Source organism: Perissodus microlepis, chromosome 3 (assembly GCF_051167445.1).
Source record: "Perissodus microlepis isolate ML-2025 ecotype Zambia chromosome 3, ASM5116744v1, whole genome shotgun sequence".
Classification (NCBI taxonomy): domain Eukaryota; kingdom Metazoa; phylum Chordata; class Actinopteri; order Cichliformes; family Cichlidae; genus Perissodus; species Perissodus microlepis.
In genome coordinates, this window is record NC_140463.1 from 18,454,682 (window position 1) to 18,474,336 (window position 19,655).

At 39.0% G+C, this 19,655-nt stretch overlaps 1 protein-coding gene and 3 pseudogenes across 2 annotated transcripts; 1 reads left to right on the forward strand and 3 right to left on the reverse strand.

Annotated features, from left to right (window-relative positions):
- Positions 1-1,830: 1,830 nt before the first annotated feature.
- On the forward strand, positions 1,831-5,070 carry LOC146390326 (uncharacterized; annotated as a pseudogene).
- A 3,935-nt stretch (positions 5,071-9,005) lies between these two features.
- Positions 9,006-12,429, reverse strand: LOC146390327 (uncharacterized; annotated as a pseudogene). Its single transcript, XR_014799818.1, has 3 exons — positions 12,315-12,429; positions 11,839-11,972; positions 9,006-11,227 (listed from the first exon to the last, which is right to left on the reverse strand). The product of XR_014799818.1 is annotated as an uncharacterized LOC146390327 (transcript).
- Positions 12,430-14,511: 2,082 nt separating this feature from the next.
- On the reverse strand, positions 14,512-17,925 carry LOC146390328 (uncharacterized). The gene is made up of 3 exons (XM_084923405.1): positions 17,777-17,925; positions 17,299-17,432; positions 14,512-16,687 (listed from the first exon to the last, which is right to left on the reverse strand). The coding sequence occupies exons 2-3, from the start codon at positions 17,379-17,381 to the stop codon at positions 15,814-15,816; spliced, it is 957 nt and encodes a 318-aa protein (XP_084779531.1). The 5' UTR covers positions 17,382-17,432; positions 17,777-17,925; the 3' UTR covers positions 14,512-15,813.
- Positions 17,926-18,165: 240 nt separating this feature from the next.
- LOC146390329 (uncharacterized) lies at positions 18,166-19,101 on the reverse strand (annotated as a pseudogene).
- Between the last annotated feature and the right edge of the window lie 554 nt (positions 19,102-19,655).

The window sequence follows — 19,655 nt, forward strand, 5'->3', positions numbered from 1 at the left end:
TATGATGAAACCAGAAGATTTTACAGGGGTTTAATGGAATAATCTACATTAGTAAAGCTCAGTTTTATCAATTAAGATAAAAAAAGTCAATTTTTTTAGTTACAGATTTCATTGTTGTGTGAGAGAGTGCATGGATTAACTGATGTGAACATCTGCTTATGGTGAGTATGACACCGCTATTTGTCAACTGATAGTTGAAGCTATGAGGCTAAGCTAGATGAAAATGCATTTATTTTATATTTGAAGCAATTTAATGATTTTGTGCAGCAGCTTTTAGTGTATAAGAAGCAATTCAAGACTCCTTGAAAATTGCTTTTCTACAGCAGTTTGAACCCATCAGAATGGTGTATTTCCATGATGGAGCATCTGTGAGAATAACTATTATTGGTAGTGATGTGTAGTGATGTGACGTTCTGTATCGAGGCTTCAAAGCTTGTGTCGAGTAATGGAGGGGGCGTTTCCGCGATGCGCGTATCGAGGCTTGCTTCATTTATGGGAAGAGCTGAAAATGATGACGTCCGAAGCCTCGCTGCCCGGCTGTACCACGTGACTGGTTCAGGAAGTGGTTCGAACTTTGCCGCGAGCTATGATAGAGCTATAAACCCCTCAGACGGTTAGTGAGAGTTTGGAGACAGTTTGGAGGTTTATGAGAGTGAGGAGAGATAGTCAGGAGAGAATGGAGCCAGCTAAGAAGAGGAGGATGTCCTCCCCTGTGTGGGAACATTGTGATTTTATTCCTCCCAACAAGGTATGTAAATTTCTACAGAAGATGTATTTTCATAATACTGATGGTGCAATACAATTTATGTTAAGCGGCTTTACTTTTGTACAAGGTGAAGTGTTTGCTTTGTGCCAGGGAGCTGGGATATAACAACAACACCTCATCCATGCTTAGGCACTACAGAGCTTTGCATGAGAATAAGGGGAACACCGATTGTGGAGCAAGACCAGGTGAGCCATGAAATGCAATGATAATATAGCATGCAGTAATGTAACTAAATGATATAACAATATTATACAACTGTAATAAGTTACGTGTGTGATATTTATATTTGTGCTTTGTCTTTATTGTCTTTCCTCAGGAGAACAATCTCAAATAGATGAAGACCTGGTTAGCATGGTGATTGAGGACTCCCAGCCATTTAGCATTGTGGAGGACAAAGGATTTAAAAGATTTGTTAAATCATTAAATCCTAGCTATGTTCTCCCCACTAAAAAGGTCATAAAAGCAGTGAAAATTTAGTTTTTACAGAATAAAATGTGGGCAGGACTGAGGCTCAAAGCCTCAGTGCGTAGCTGTCTCAACCTCAACGTTACAAAAGCACAACTACTGTCCACACCCCAACCACACCTCACCTCACAGTAAATGATCATTTCCATTTTAAGCATTTCCAAATAATCATTTTCCATATTGCCAGTATAAATATACACAGTATACTGCCATCACTACAATATAGATGTTTTACACACTCCTTTTGTTGTTGACATTTACAGGCTGTGTGCAAAAGGCCACACTCTTCAAATTCATGCCAACTAATATTTTTACGTCCAGTAGGTGTCCTACTAGAGCAAATGAAGCTTCAAGAAGCTTTGCGCTGGGGTGAACCAATTGGATGAAAAGCTTCAGTGCTTCATGAAGCTTTATCTGCCCATCACTAATTATTGGTGGCAAAGCTCCCAGCAAACACAACAAGCAGACGAGGAGCAGACAAAGGAAACAAAATGACATGTAATCTGCTCATTTTGTCTCTTTCACTACTCAGCTCACATCTGTATGATAAAACAATTCTTATTACTTAGTTTTATAAAAAGAAATCTCCTTAATTTGTTTCTGAAGCACCAGGAAAATACAAACATGTCAAAGCATGCTGTAGACAGAGCTTGTTAAGGTGTGATAAAAGGAAGGAAGTGGAGAGAAGAAGAAGTTTTAAAGTCTTTGTTTTCTTCACAGTTCTCAGCGTCTCGTGTGCTTCTTCTTCTTTCTCTTCACACAAAGTCGTAGAAGTTTTCAGACGTGTCACAGCTGGATGTGAGGATGGGACCCACTTTCCTCTGTGAGCTGGGCCTATTCTGTCAGTGCATCACTTCTTCCTTTGATTCATTGACTGATGAACATGTTTTAGTAAAATCAGCCATTTGCAGCATTTCAGTTCATGTTTTGTTCTCAACATGGTTGTTTGTAGACTGGATTAGATTTCAGTGCACTGACGCTGGTTTAGTTTATCTAAGAAAGGTTTGTTTCTTCATCAGTGATAATTTGATGCATTTTACATTAAATATATAATTTAAACCAATCACAGCAGCCACTGGTAACACCAGGTGTGTTTGATTGATGCCATGTTTGAGTGAGTCTTCAGTTTCGTGAAGTTTCTTCCTTTATTGCAGTTCTCTGTACGCTCCTCTGCAGCGGACATGCTCAAGGTGACTGAACAGTTTTCACTGTTCATTTATTTAGTAAATATTAATCTTAGTGCATCAATCTTAAACACTTTCCATTTCTGTTTTTATTTCTCAATATATTTATCATTATATGAACATATCAGAACAGATTTTGATTTGTAAAGTACATAAAAGTGTTTCAGGTCGATGATGTTCTGTTTGTGTTGGATTCCAGATGCTTTTCTAACTGTTGAACCCAGCTTGACAACTTACATTGGAGAGACTGTTAGCTTCAAATGTGACATGAAGGAAGGAAAACACACAGACTGGGAATACAAACTCAACAAGGATGGTCGAGCCTTTATCCCGTACAACAGATACAAAAATGACAGAAAACAAATTAAGTCTACCTCTGATACTGGTAAATACCAGTGCTCTGGTCATATGAAGAAATCACATTATACAGAGAACAGTAATACTGTCTCCCTAACTGTGCTGGGTAAATCCTCAGTGACCATGACCAATAAATATAATATACTTAATATAATAATTCAAATATTCATCTAAATTATAAAATAGAGTGTACACTTAATTAATGTGTTCATGGAAGGAGCTTTGAAAAAAATGTTTAGCCAGGACCTGTGTTCTTATTACTTCATAATAGATCATATATATACATATTTTATTTTCCCCTAACAGCAGGTAAACCCAGGGCCACACTGACTCCAGGATCAACTGTCATACCAGTAGGGGGCAGTGTGACACTGACCTGCTCTGTGGGGAGCTCTGCTGGCTGGAAATATGAGTGGTTCAGACGTGACCAAATCACTGAAGTTCAAATGAGAACAGATGATCAACAAAACAGAGTAATCAGAGTATCTCAAGGAGGAATCTACCACTGCAGAGGAAGAAGAGGAAACCCAGGTTACTACACTGATAAAAGTGATGATGTCACCATTGAGATAACCTGTGAGTTGAAAAGTTTTATTTGAAATGGGCAGTGGTGTGAACAAGTGTTTGCCCCCCTCCAGATTTCCTATTTTTTGTATGTTTGTCACACTTAAATGTTTCAGATCATAAATCAAGTTTAGTGTAATATTAGAAACAGATGACACAAGTAAACAGAAAATAAAGATTCTAAATGAAAGGTTTTATAGTTAAAGGAGGAAAAATCCAGACCTACGTGGCCTTGTGTGGAAAAAGCCCCCACCTTGTTAAATAATATTATTAACTGTGATCAACCACATTTTTTTATTACAACGCTGAGTTTAGTTTCACTCCCATATCAAGGCCTTATATACTGCCTTGATATTACTGCCAGACCTGCTGAAGGTCGGTCTGTCAGGCCACAGTTGCCTCAGTTAAGGTCAGTGTTCATGCCTCCACCCTAAGAGAGAGACTAGTCAGAAATAGCCTGCATGGCAGATTTCTAAGACAACAACAACAAAAAGAGGAAAATTAAGGCTTGTCTCAGTTTTGCCAAAAAAAAAAAAAAAATCTTAATGATCCCCAAGACTTTTAGGAAAATACTTTGAGAAAATAGTTGAACTAATTGGAAGGTGTGTGTCCTATTACATTTGGCTTAAAAGTAACACAGCATTTCAGAAATGGAACATTAACAGTAAACTACGGTGGTGTTAGTGTGATGGTCCAGGTCTGTTTTGCTGCCCCAGGTCCTGAAAGACTTGCTTTGGTAAATGGAGCCATGAATTCTGCTGTTTATAAAAATATCATGAAGGAGAATGTCCAGCCATGTGTTCATGACCTCAAGTTGGAGCACACTTGGGCTCTGCAGCAGGACAACAATCCAAATCACACCAGTAATCTCTGGCTGTCTGGCTCAGCATGTTTTTCCTTCCTACTGTTGCTCATAGGGGTCATATGGTTGTTGGGGTTTTCTCTGTTTACTTTGTATTATTGTAGAGTCTTCACCTTACAATATAAAGCAACTTGAGGCAAATGTTATTGTGATTTGGTGTTGTAAAAATAAAATAAAATTGAACTGAAGTCCACCTCTGAATGGGTTAAGAAAAGCAAAATGAAGAGTTTGGAATGACTGAATCTAAATCCGGGGTTGTTGCTGCCAAGGACGCCCTAACCAGGTATTAGGTTTAGGTGGCGATCGCTTTTTCACACAAGGTTTGGATTTTTTTTATACTTAATGATAAAGAAGTACATTTAGAAACTGCATTTTGTGTTTACTTTTGTTATCTATGTTTAATATTTAAATTTGTTTGATGATCTGAAACATTTAAGTCGAAAATACAAGACATAGGAAATCAGGAAGGAGGAAGACACTTTTTACACTACTGTACATTCACTCGTCACTATCAACCAACTCAATACTAAATTATTTCTGTTGATTTTATGTTTGTTTGTATCTCAACTGTAAATATGTGTAAACAGTTTCCAATAAGGTTGTTGTTAAAGGACGACCCAGCTGGCCTCAGATATTCAGCGGTGAGACGATCAGTCTGACATGTGAGGTGCAGGAAGGAGGTGAAACCACTGAGTGGGAGTATAGATGGAGAGGACCCAACCAAACCACACAGTGGACTCATTAATTACTGGATATTCAATGTTTCTGAGTCCAGCAGTGGAGACTACATGTATAAGAGTCGACGCAGAGATGACTCATATTCTTCAACAGAGTGGAGTGAAGCCTTCAACTTGTCAGCATCAAGTAAGTGATGTTTGTTATTAAGCTTCATTTTACAAACATAACAACGGTCAGCACAGGATGAAGTAAATGGTCTAGAAAGCAAATCATATTGTTCTTGTGAGACACAGAGATAGATTTTGTTAGGCTTGTTTGTGTAAGGAATTTTCAGAGGGAGGGAGGTCAGTGTTGATCTGTTGATCCATTATGTTATGAGGGTCCAGGCAAACCATGATTCAGGGGGTCTAGCTGTACGCAGACTGAAGAAAGAACATCAGCCCTGCGTCCTGAAGGTCTGTCATTCACAGGAGGAGCCATAGGAGTTAAATGCAGTGTGTGTCAAGTGGGGATCAAGGGTGGAGACCCTGGCAGTAAGATCCCCAGCTCCCAGCTATCATTGCTGGCTATTGTGTTAAGGAGTATCCACTCTCTCATAGTCAAAGGCAAAGGACTTGGGTGTCCAACTCCCAGTTGCTGAAACTAGCAATTACCTCCCTGGTGTGGAAGGAGGCAGAGCTACTGCATGAGTTTGACAGATTGACAGAGCTACAGTTGGGCTCACCTCAATGCACGGCTGAGGATCTGGAACAAGTCTCCTGCAGAAACTCTTCGGTTCCCTTTGGCGAGAGTTGCCAGACAGGGGTGGATATCCTAGTACCCTCGGCTTGCTGCATGTGTTTGTGTTTTTTTACCAGTGAAAGAGAGGATTGCTTCCCACTGGGTTTGTCACGATATGCGGAGGCAGATTGTGTGGATTCTCTTAGGGTGAGGACCCAAATGTAGACCACAAAAGACAAAATTGACAAGTTACTGAAAGTGTGCCATTTATTAACTAATCACCAGTCAGTGGTAATTTGCATCAGGTAACAGGGGAGGATGCTAGATTAGGGTGACCATATTTTGATTTCCAAAAAAGAGGACACTTGGCTCAGTCATGAAGAACTTGCTTAAAGAAACATATTTAACATATTTAAACGATGCCTTCTCTGTGCGGTTAATGAATTGTGAAATAAAATATGTCACACAGGCTTTTACAAGTCAACAAGTGCAAAGAAATAACTTAAAAGCCCCTGGAATTAAATAATGGTACAGAAATAATGCCTCCTCTGCATAAGAAAAATTACCAGTACTGGTTCAGTACCAGGGAAATTTCTTTTGCAGTTCATCTGAAAAGATTTACTTGCACTTTGGGATCTTTTAAACATCATTAGGCACGTTGCTGCACCCTGTCTGTCCAGTCTGTGAGCACAGAACAAAGCAGCAGTTCGGGGATGATGTCACACACATGGGTCCACTGTTGGAATATAGGAAAACCCGGACATTTTTATCAATCTCGAAAATCCCCCCGGACGCCCTGGACGGAACGTGAAAAGAGGACGGTTGGTCACCCTATGCTAGATAGGCCTGGCAAACCTAAACATATAGTGAGAGTAGTGCTCTTGATGTTGCAGAGCTGTCTTGGTTGGAATCTGCCTGTTTAGTTGATCTATTTTTCTTTAGAAGTCAACTTTCATTGTTATTCAAACATCAAATCCACTTGAGTTGATTGAAGTTAACAGTTCATGTTTCTAATTTACAACAGCTGTTCCCAGTCCTGAAAGTTCTTCATTTCTTGTTTTGATGATCACTGGAATAATTTCTGGAGTCATATTTATATTCTTCCTGCTCTTGTTCTGTTGCTGCAGAAAATCCAGAGGTGAGCATTTTTGTTCCTCTAATATAAGATATTTTACTCTTTAAATATTTAAGTACACAGATGCAGCATACAGACATGAGGAGAAAACTGTTTCATGCAAATGCAAATGTCTTATTTCAATTATTTCAAGGTTCTACTGATGACCAGAGGGTCAGTCAGGAAGAAGATCAACAGCAAGTATACTCCTCTCTTCTTCATGGTTAGCACTCTCTCTGTTTTAATATAGTATATATTCTGAAGCAATTTGCAAGCAATTTAACATCTGCTGCAGTTTTAACACTGTTGAATTAAACAAAGCTACAACAATATCAACATTTAATATAAATGCTACTTGCATGAATACTTATGCTTAAATTAGACTCACAGAAATGAGAAGACTAATTTTCTTTGACCTGCAGGTGACCGTTAGTAGAAGAATCTTAAATCTTCCATCACACACCTGGCAGGAGACTTACAGCAGTGACGGTGTGTTTACACAACAGCTGAGAGTTCCTGTAAACCAGCTGATTTACTGTCAGCTGTTCAGCTCACATGTAGAGCTCTGAGACACAGCGTGCTGGTTCTGCTTCTTCTAATTTTCTAACCACTCTCTTGTGACATTTTGCAGTGATCTGTGGCTAAAAGAGTTCCTGCTGCAGAAACCTCGAAACCTAATAAAACCCCAAAGTGTTGATGAAAGGAACTTAAACTTCACACACAGTCATACAGAACTTTTAATACTATACTTTTCCTCTCACACACACTCACACTCTGCTGGTTTGTCTACATAATCTGTGTTTTATTCTGTGTTTAACCTCTTAACATTTTTTTAATATTATAGTGTAACCAAACCACGGCAGACCTGACGACATGTACATGCTTTGCAGCAGACTTTAAACACACACGGTTGCTGTACAAACACAGTCGGCTGCCGCTCCACAGCTCACAGCCTGACACACACCATCCACAATCACAACAGTTGGCGACGTGTGATTGTGGATGCCTCTCAGGTGTGTCGGCCTCCCCTGCAGCGGCACCGCAGACCACACCCCGCCACATTTTGTCTTCTGTTGTTCACTCAGTTGCTTTGCTGCCACTTATCCATGTTTTGATGGGTTAGTTTGCTGCACTGTAATGGCTTAAAGTAAAGAATAATGTGTGACTGGTGCACAGTGGCTGTGGCTTAATGCTCAGAGGTAGCTTACAGCAAGTGAAGCAGAGATTAATATGATTTTTAGCTGATGATTCTTAGATCCATTCGCTGATTTTCACTTTCATACCAACTTTATACCATCTAGTATAAAGACAGTGTACTCTCAGTGCAGAGAGTGGAAGTATGTCTGGACAACTCATGAAACATCTCTTTACACCTTGTTGAATTCAGTTGTGTAGAGCAACTGAATTCAACAGCAGGTCAGCAGGTCACATCCTGTACATGATGCAAAATCTGTGCAACTTCATTAGCTTTGTTAATCAAATAGTCAGATGGTTGTTGGGATGATATTTCTCCTCTCCTTTCATAAATGATGAATAAATATATTCACTGCTAAAGGAGGTAATAAATGAAGGACTGAAGTTCTTTTCCTAAATACCTAGAGCATTCGTACATGTCACCATACAGACGCTTCCAGGTTTAACATGGCCCTGGATTGTAATCAGTTGGGTTCATTAAAGATGAACTCTCTTCAGTTATTAACTTAAACTGTCTCTACGCGGGGGAGACATTTACCACAAAGACCGCACGAAGACTATGAGAGTGAACACTCAGGCGTTCATGAGTACTGAACTGCAGTCTGACTTTGTAAAGTTGTAGAGACACTATGGTGACATGATTATACTGTTTTTATTCCCTTTTTCTCTGGAGAATGTGTTCCTGCTCTGTTTCATTCACTGTTTAATTTTGTTTCACTTGTTGTTTACTTTCACTTTGCTAACTGATTGTTTACGTTCAGGTAAAGATTGTCATGAAACTATGATAAGTTAGGAGTCACACTGGTCACAGTTACCACTAAAAGTACATACAAGTACCTGCACTAAAGTGTGTTTCTGTAAAATACCAGCAGCTTTGATCTAACAGTAGTATTTGAACCATCTGACATGAGTTGAAGATCACTGGAGAGAAATAAAAACTTTGTGATGAAATAAAAATAACAGCAAATGTTTGTAACTGAGTTTTACACTATGGTCTAAAGCACATCAGTAAGTCCTGCAGACTACAGTTTCCCATAAATCATCTGATTTACATCACTGTTTATCTTTTTCTGATTTATTGTTATTGTAAACATTCATACACACCTGTGTGCTACAACCAGTCAGGACACAGGAACACAAACCATTTTCTTCCTCTCTTTCATCTTTGTTTTATTACTTTCATTCTATTCAACATTTTCATTTTACTCTTTATAACTTTCATTGTTTTTGTCCTTTGAAACAACTAAAGAGATGCATGCTCAATAATCCAGGTAAGCAAATCCCATAAAGTTGATTCTGTTCATTTGATCGTTAATATGCAAGCTGCTAGGACTATTGATGAGAGAAAATTAGTTATAAACAGCAGTGTATGCTGATGGGATTCTCATCTTAAGGATGTCCACTCCCATTTTTCACATTTATAACACTGGCTCGGTGTGGTGCTGGTTTCAATCACTATGCAGCTGCAGTGTTTATAAGGCTGAAGAAGTCACTTCAAGGAGGGAAAGTTTCTCACACTGAAAATGCTGCAACCACATGAACAGAGTCAACTTTGTTGGATAAAGAGGAAAATGAATATATATATTTAAAAAAAACATGACAGTGTATCTGTAAAGGTACACAGATAATGGACATTTAGTTTGTCTATTTCTTATTACCTTTGTGTTTTGTATATAATCTCTAAATGTCACTGAGAAACGGATAAGTCGATGCTTCTGCAGATAAAGTGCTCATTGATTAAAGTTTAATTTCTGCTTCATTTTTACCATTCATTCATTTTCATAATGCCTGCTGATTGAAACTCACTTCCACCTGTGAGCTCCATAAAGAGCAGTTGATGTTATTACATGTGACTCTGATTCACTTACATCCCAGCAATGAATTAAAGTCATTATGTTTTAATTTAAATTGATATAAAATGTCAAGAAAGTACAAATAATACAATAATCCAAAATGTAGTTTGATTTCATCATAAAAAATTAGATACATTCAGGTGTTTAAGTTACACAGTATATTCATAGTTTACACACTGTGTGTCTTTGTCTGCTGAGCTGTTTGCAGGTTCACCTCCATGTCAGCGTGGAGCTAAACTAGACAATAAAGTGCTTTGTACTCTTTTCTGTCAGGATAAAGTATAAGACAGTCAGTACACTGAAGTCCAGCCTGAGCTCTGAGGAAAAGCGGCAACAACACAAACAGTTTAAAGTGCACAAAAATCTGGAGACTGGTTCATGTAATAATTAAATAAATCCCCCAGGGATCAATAAAGTATTCTGATTCTGGTTCATGTAGGCTTCCTTAAAGAAAAAAAAACTGGCTGATAGACTGAAGGCAACTTTGAACTACTGGAAGCATCTGCAATTATAATTAAACTCAAACATATGTTCTAACATGAGTCCTGTGTGGGTTTCTTTTTTCAGAGAAACAATAGAACTGTTTTTGTGGTTTAATGTTTCTGAAACAGTTTTAAAATATTTAACACAGAAAAGACCATAAGATGTGGATGAGTGTATTTAACTAAACAGACTCTTAAAACGATCCAACCAGTTCACACTGAATGCATCTGGTGAACATGTCATCCCAGTGTTGTCTTCAGTGCAGTGGTACTGCTCCTGCAGATACTTCCTGTCAGATTTCTGTCCTGTAGACTTATCACTCAGACAGGCATCAAGGTGCACGGTGGCTTTAAACCTGGAAGAGAGGAGCACCAGGGACAGCGCCAAGGCAATGACAGAGAATGGAACACTTTCACTCTCTCCTGGGACGATGAACGGGAGAACGATGTGGTTTCTTCTTGGTGGACCATATTTTGTTGAGAGACACTTAAATCTTTCCCACACACCGTCATGTGGCTGCAGAGGGCTAACACTGATATTTGGGATCATGCGTCCTCCAACTTTCTTCAGTGAGTTCCAGCAGTCTGGTAGGTTCGGGGGTTGCTGTTTGTAAACAACAGTTACACTATGGAAAAAAAACGGTAGTGGAAGATTACGGTGAAAAACTCAGAGTACAGGACCAGGTCAGTGATGGTGGGCAGAGGCAGCAAACACTTGGCTGGGATCATGGAGTCTGTGATTGATCCATGTGCCACAAAGATTATGTCAACAGTGTCATCGTGGTTCTTCTTTTCTTCCTCATCAATTTTACTTTTCAGGAAATCGAACATGTCTGAGAGTTTTCTGAAGGTGCCAGACTCTGAATTTTCTCTCAGCCACTGCAGGACAGTTTCATCTTTGCAGTTTTCTGTTGCAAGGTTTATTAATCTTTTCCTTTCAGCAGAGCTCCTGGGACTTTCAGGGCAACATGCAGCAGCCAGCCTTTTCCTTTTACAAAACAACCAAAAAAAAAACCAATCTTTTTTTAGCAAGTGCAGAAAGCTTTGACTGGATTACTGTGATACTAAAGAGAGTGAGGTCATATATGAGCACATGTATGCAGATCTGTTGTGATATTTTTAATCATAAAAGTTTTCTACCACCCTGTGACAGACAGCATGTCCAGCCTGTCACTATAGAGTTTGACTTTAGCTGAGTTTCACTTCTAATCACTACATTAAACGTCTGCAGTGAACCACAGATAAAAAACCTGCAGAAGTCGTGAGGTTCATCTTAACTCTACATACTATTAACAGAAGATTTGCTATAATTATAACAAACTCTGTGAAGAAGGATTTCATGTAAAAAATAAAATGGAGGCAGGTATGACCTCAGGTTTATCACTCAGCTCTCTTTCTGCTTTTTCTTTTAAGACTGGATTCATGTTCATTTGATTTCTGTCACAGCTTCAAATCTCCACCACCCCACAATGTTCAAAAAGCCCCATTCAAAAAGTGGATTTAGACACAATTAATTTAAATAGTTTTATTCATTGTACAGTGACTGAAATATGAAAATCTTTATTATGTTCTAAATAAATTTGTTCGTGAGAGACTCACAGAATTTCTGCTTGTATTTCCAACGCCTCTAAAAAAGCCATGGCTCTCAGAGCCGGGATGAGTTCGAGTTCGTCTTTGTCCATATTCAGTTGATAATCAGCTCAGGAACACAAAGCAGCTCCTCCTCCTGCAACCTGGAGAAGAACCAAAAGTCAAGTGTAACTGTAGCACAGTGATGTTATTCTGTTTTAAAGATCTTCAAAGTGAACAAAGACACGTCCACTCAGATTTACACTGTTTCTATTATTTTGTCCACCTGATTTTTGAGTTTAGCTGAATGACAGAAAACCTCTGTGAACAATTGAATGTCACCAGCTTGTTAAACTGAAGCCTTCATAAAGTCTGCTGATCAATAATCCAACTATGATATAAAGTATTACAGAGTGGATCACATAGATCACCAATGAAAGCAGCAACAACAATCACCACACATGAAAAACTTAAACTTTCGGTCTGAATCAGACTGTTTGCCTTACCTGCTTTGGAGAGCACAAGTGAGTGGGTGAAGGAATCTGATTATGTGAGGTGTTCAGCGATCTTTATGTAGCTTTAATCAAGATCACAGGCAAATAAAAACACGGTGAAAGTGAAAGCACAGACACCAGGGTAATCCCTGTTATTTACACAAAGAAAACGAAAGAAAAACATCTTAAAGTAAAATTCACTGCGTCATGTGGATTATTTATATTATCAATAGTTTTTGTTTTTAACAGCCATTCTCACTCTATGAAAGTAAGCAAATTAAGGTTCCAGCAGCAGCTCTACATGTTTCCATTTCTTCATAAAAGATAAGACACAGAGTTTAATCTCGTCCTCTGTACGTGTCAGCTCTGTAAGCAGGAGTCTACCTCACAGTCATAACTGCATTCAGGGAGATGTAAACATACAGGAAGTCATTTTAAAATTATAATAATTTATTTCAGTTCTCTGTTTAAGAACAGTGTTCCTCTAAATCCCAGAGGAGATGATCTGAGGACCACACGAACTGTCAACTACACAAGCCTGGACATCAACCACTGACACCAGATTAATACATAAGTCTGAAATAAATCTATTTTCACACAGTTTGTCTTTGTGAGGATTTACTTTACCTTTGGAAACAGATCGGACAACAATTCAGAGCACAGCAGCAGTCTGCCTGGTTTTAGACCAAGAAGAATAACAAGAGTCATTTATGGACACAAGTTAAGTTGAACAAGTTGAACAATTAGAGACAGAATATGATGATATGGACCTTTTTAATTCATTAAGGTCATCTTGACACAGAGAATTAGAAGAATCTTAAAACTGTCCATCACACACCTGAAAGGAGACTTTGAACCTCTGATCAGCTGATTTTACAGCAATGACAGTGTGTTTACACAACAACCACTAGTTCCTGTAAACCAGCTGATTTCCTCTCAGCAGTTCAGCTTACATGTAGCCTCTCAGAAAATTTCATGTCCATGGGTGTTAGCAAGTCATTTAACTTTCTCTTTCGGAGCAGCGGCCCGCCTCTGGAAGTTTCCCCTCCATTGTGACTCCCATGGATCTCCCCTCCAGTGCTCTCCCTTGTGAAATAAGCAAGACAAACCCTGCTGTTCATATCACACAATTCCCACAACAAGCTCTGCTACATCACTAACTGTACTCTCCTCCACTTCACACATCCTGCCCTGTGATGTTCCTTATATTCTGTTGTTTCCTGCCCACAAATAAACCTGTTAGATTCTGTGTATTGTGTCTGCTTTTGGGTTACAGCAAGTGAAGCAGAGATTAATATGATTTTTAGCTGATGGCTCTTAGATCCATTCACTGAATTTAACCTTCAGACAAACTTTATACCATCTAGTATAAAGACAGTGTACTGTCAGTACAATTAACAAAGCTAACTTCATTGGCTTTGTTAATTGAATAATAAGATGGCTGTCGGGATGATATTTCTCCTCTCCTTTCATAAATGATGGTTCAGTATATTCACTGCTAAAGGAGGTTATAAAGACAGGACTCAAGCTCTTTTGCTAAGCACCTAGAGCATTTATACCTGTTACCATACAGACACTTCCAGGTCACTTCTCTTAGTTAGGAACGTTCCTGAGCAAAACTATTTAATTATTTGAACATGCCCCTGGATTTTAATTGGGTGGGTTTATTAAAGATGAGTTAACTGCAGTGCAGATCGAATGACGCTGTGGTCCCAGTAAAGTGATCATGCAGCAGAAAGTTAAAGGCAAGTCCTTTTCAGTAGTTAACTTAAACTGTTTCCACAGGGGGCGACATTTTACCGCTGATTACTGATTTCTGTAAAATACCACCAGCTTTGATCTAACAGTAGTATTTGAACCATCAGGCATGAGTTCAGGATCACTGGTCAGAAATGAAAACTTTGTAATAAAGTAAAAATAACAACAAAAACATCAATCTGTCTATATATCTGTGTATGCACACACACATGTTTGTAGCTGAGTTTTAACGTCTAATTTTATATGTTGTTAAAACTTGTCATCTGGTAGAACAAACTTTATTTTCTAAAGTGCATCAGTAAACCCTGCAGTCTTTGGAGTTTCCCACAAATCATCTGATTTACATCACTGTTTATCTGTTTCTGATTTATTGTTATCATAGACATTCATCTACACTTATGTGCTACAACCAGTCAGGACACAGGAACACAAACCATTTTATTCCTCTCTTTCATCTTTGTTTTATTACTTTCATTCTATTCAACATTTTCATTTTACTCTTTAAAACTTTCAATGTTTTTGTCCTTTGAAACAACTAAAGAGATGCATGCTCAATAATCCAGGTAAGAAAATCCCATAAAGTTGATTCTGTTCATCTGATCATTAATATGCAAGCTGCTATGACTATTGATGAGAGGCCATGAGTTATACACAGCAGTGTAAGCTGGTGAGATTCTCATCTTAGGGATGGCCTTTTCCTTTTTTGACATTCATGAAACTGGCTCAGTGTGGTGCTGGTTTCAGTCACTATGCAGCTGCAGTGTTTATAAGGCTGAAGAAGTCACTTCAAGGAGGGAAAGTTTCTCACCCTGAAAATGCTGCAACCACATGAACAGAGTCAACTTTGTTGGATAAAGAGGAAAATGAATATATATATTTAAAAAAAACATGACAGTGTATCTGTGAAGGATGTAGACATAATGGACATTCAGTTTGTCTATTTCTTGTTGCCTTTGTGTTTTGTATATAATCTCTAAATGTCACAGAGAAACAGATGAATCGATCCTCTGGAGATAACGTGCCCTTTGATTGAAGTTTTATTTTTCCTTCATTTTCACCGTTCATTCGTTTTAATCACGCCTGCTAATTAAAACTCACTTCCACCTGTGAGCTCCTGAAAGAGCAGTTGATGTTATCACATGTGACTCTGATTCAGTCACATACCAGCAACAAATTAAAGTCATTATGTTTTAATTTAAATTAATATAAAAAGTCAAGAAAGTACAAATAATACAAGAATCCAAAATGTAGTTTGATTTCATCATAAATAAAACAGATACATTAAGGTGTTTAAGTTACACAGAGAGGCAGAGTTTACACACACTGTGTGTCTTTGTCTGCTGAGCTTTTTGCAGGTTCACCTCCATGTCAGTGTGGAGCTAAACTAGACAATAAAGTGCTTTGTACTCTTTTCTGTCAGGATAAAGTATAAGACAAGTCCGTACACTGAAGTCCAGCCTGAGCTCTGAGGAAAAGCAGCAACAACACAAACAGCTTAAAGTGCACAAAAATCTGGAGACTGGTTCATGTAGGCTTCATTAAAGAAGAAAAACTGGCTGATAGACTGAAGGCTACTTTGAACTACTGGAAACATCTGTGATTGTAATTAAACTCAAACACATGTTCTAACATGAGTCCTGTGTGGGTTTCTTTTTTCAGAGAAACAATGAAACTGTTTTTGTGGTTTAATGTTTCTGAAACAGTTTCAAAACATTTAACACAGAAAAGATGATAAGATGTCGATTGAGTGTATTTAACTAAACAGACTCTTAAAACGATCCAACCAGTTCACACTGAATGCATCTGGTGAACATGTCATCACAGTGTTGTCTTCAGTGCAGTGGTACTGCTCCTGCAGATGCTTCCTGTCAGATTCCCGTCCTGTAGACTTATCACTCAGACAGGTATCAAGGTGAATGGTGGCTTTAAACCTGGAAGAGAGGAGCACCAGGGACAGAGCCAAGGTAACGACAGAGAATGGGACACTTTCTCTCTCTCCTGGGACGATGAACGGGATGACGATGCGGTTTCGTCCTGGTGGACCATGTTTTGATGAGAGAGACTTAAATGTTTTCCACGTACCATCATCTTCCTGCAGAGGGCTAACACTGATATTTGGGATCATCTGTCCTCCAGCTTTCTTCAGTGAGTTCCAGCAGTCTGGCAGGTTCATGGGTTGATATTTGTCAAGTGGAATTACACCGTGGAAAAACAACGGTAGTGAACGGTAAAAAACTCTGTGCTGTGGCCTCATTTTCCCTGTTGCAATGCCATAGGTTACAGCACCAGTGGTGCCACAGTTCCAGGGAGAGTACAGGACCAGGTCAGTGATGGTGGGCAGAGGCAGCAAACACTTGGCTGGGATCATGGAGTCTGTGATTGATCCATGTGCCACAAAGATTATGTCAACAGTGTCATCGTGGTTCTTCTTTTCTTCCTCATCAATTTTACTTTTCAGGAAATCGAACATGTCTGAGAGTTTTCTGAAGGTGCCAGACTCTGAATTTTCTCTCAGCCACTGCAGGACAGTTTCATCTTTGCAGTTTTCTGTTGCAAGGTTTATTAATCTTTTCCTTTCAGCAGAGCTCCTGGGACTTTCAGGGCAACATGCAGCAGCCAGCCTTTTCCTTTTACAAAACAACCAAAAAAAAAAACAATCTTTTTTTAGCAAGTGCAGAAAGCTTTGACTGGATTACTGTGATACTAAAGAGAGTGAGGTCATATATGAGCACATGTATGCAGATCTGTTGTGATATTTTTAATCATAAAAGTTTTCTACCACCCTGTGACAGACAGCATGTCCAGCCTGTCACTATAGAGTTTGACTTTAGCTGAGTTTCAGTTCTAATCACTACATTAAACTTCTGCAGTGAACCACAGATAAAAGACCTGCAGAAGTCGTGAGGTTCATCTTAACTCTACATACTATTAACAGAATATTTGCTATAATTATAACAAACTCTGTGAAGAAGGATTTCATGTAAAAAATAAAATGGAGGCAGGTATGACCTCAGGTTTATCACTCAGCTCTCTTTCTGCTTTTTCTTTTAAGACTGGATTCATGTTCATTTGATTTCTGTCACAGCTTCAAATCTCCACCACCCCACAATGTTCAAAAAGCCCCATTCAAAAAGTGGATTTAGACACAATTAATTTAAATAGTTTTCTTAATTGTACAGTGACTGAAATATGAAAATCTTAATTATCTTCTAAATAAATTTGTTTGTGAGAGACTCACAGAATTTCTGCTTGCATTTCCAACGCCTCTAAAAAAGCCATGGCTCTCAGAGCCGGGATGAGTTCGAGTTTCTCTTTGTCCATATTCAGTTGATAATCAGCTCAGGAACACAAAGCAGCTCCTCCTCCTGCAACCTGGAGAAGAACCAAAAGTCAAGTGTAACTGTAGCACAGTGATGTTATTCTGTTTTAAAGATCTTCAAAGTGAACAAAGACACGTCCACTCAGATTTATACTGTTTCTATTGTTTTGTCCACCTGCTTTTTATAGTTTAGCTGAATGACAAAACATGTTTGTGAACAATTGAATGTCACCAGCTTGTTAAACTGAAGCCTTCATAAAGTCTGCTGATCAATAATCCAACTATGATATAAAGTATGTACAGAGTGGATCACATAGATCACCAATGAAAGCAGCAACAACAATCACCACACATGAAAAAGTTAAACTTTCGGTCTGAATCAGACTGTTTGCCTTACCTGCTTTGGAGAGCACAAGTGAGTGGGTGAAGGAATCTGATTATGTGAGGTGTTCAGCGATCTTTATGTAGCTTTAATCAAGATCACAGGCAAATAAAAACACGGTGAAAGTGAAAGCACAGACACCAGGGTAATCCCCGTTATTTACACAAAGAAAACGAAAGAAAAACATCTTAAAGTAAAATTCACTGCGTCATGTGGATTATTTATATTATCAATAGTTTTTGTTTTTAACAGCCATTCTCACTCTATGAAAGTAAGCAAATTAAGGTTCCAGCAGCAGCTCTGTGAGGCTCATTCATACCAACCTGTGAAGGCAGAGATACAAACACAGTAGAGGTTGTTCATTTTCTAGGTTTTTGTTAATTTAGCTCTTTGGGGTCTTGAAATCATCGTACATGTTTCCACTTCTTCATAAAAGATAAGACACAGAATTCAATCTCCTCCTTGTGTCAGCTCTGTAAGCAGGAGTCTACCTCACAGTCCGTACACTGAAGTCCAGCCTGAGCTCTGAGGAAAAGCAGCAACAACACAAACTGCTTAAAATGCACAAAAATCTAGAGACTGGTTCATGTAGGCTTCATTAAAGAAGTGAAACTGGCTTATAGACTGAAAAGACCATAAGATGTGGATGAGTGCATCTAATTAAAAACAGACTTCTAAAACGCTCCAACCAGTTCACACTGAATGCATCTGGTGAACATGTCATCACAGTGTTGTCTTCATTGCAGTGGTACTGCTCCTGCAGATACTTCCTGTCAGATTCCCGTCCTGTAGACGCATCACTCAGACAGGCATCAAGGTGCACGGTGGCTTTAAACCTGGAAGAGAGAAGCACCAGGGACAGAGCCAAGGCGACGACAGAGAACGGGACACTTTCTCTCTCTCCTGGGACGATGAACGGGATGACAATGCGGTTTCCTGGTAGACCATATTTTGTTGAGAGAGACTTAAATCTTTGCCATGCACCATCATTTGGCCGCAGAGGTCTAACAGTGATGTTTGGGATCTTCCGTCCTCCAGCTTTCTTCAGTGAGTTCCAGTAGTCTGGCAGGTTCAAGGGTTGATAATTGTGAACAATAATCGTACCGTGGGAAAAAAAACGGTAGTGAAAGTCTTCGGTGAAAAACTCTGTGCTGTGGCCTCATTTTTCCTGTTGCAATGCCATAGGTTACAGCACCAGTGGTGCCACAGTACCAGGGAGAGTACAGGACCAGGTCAGTGATGGTGGGCAGAGGCAGCAAACAGCTGGCTGGGATCATGCAGTCTCTGATTGCTCCATGTTTGGGGTCTTGACATCCTGGTCCATGTTTCCACTTCTTCATAAAAGATAAGACACAGAATTTGATCTCCTCCTTTGTAAGTGTTACCACTATACGCAGGAGTCTACCACATGGTCCTAACTGCATTCAAGGAGATGTGAACATGCAGGGAGTCATTTTAAAATATAATAATTTATTTCAGTTCTCTGTTTAAGAACAATGTTCCTCCAGTGGAGATGATCTGAGGACCACACGATCTCTCAACTACACAAGGTTAGAGGCCTGTTTCCAGGACGATCAGGCACCACCGTGTCGATTGCAGAATAGACATCAGCCAAAGGATCCCACTTTACTGACACCAGATGGTTACATAAATCTGAAATAAATCCATTTTCACACAAACAGTCTTTGTCTTTGTGAGGATTTACTTTACCTTTACAAACAGGTCAAACAACATTACCGAGCACAGCAGCAGTCTGCCTGGTTTTAGAACAAGAAGTATAACAAGAATAATTTTTAGACACAAGTTATTTACCCACCATGGTCACAGAACACAGAACATCAAACTTGTACAGCAACGTGGTATATGTGAACGATTACATGGAGACAGAATATGA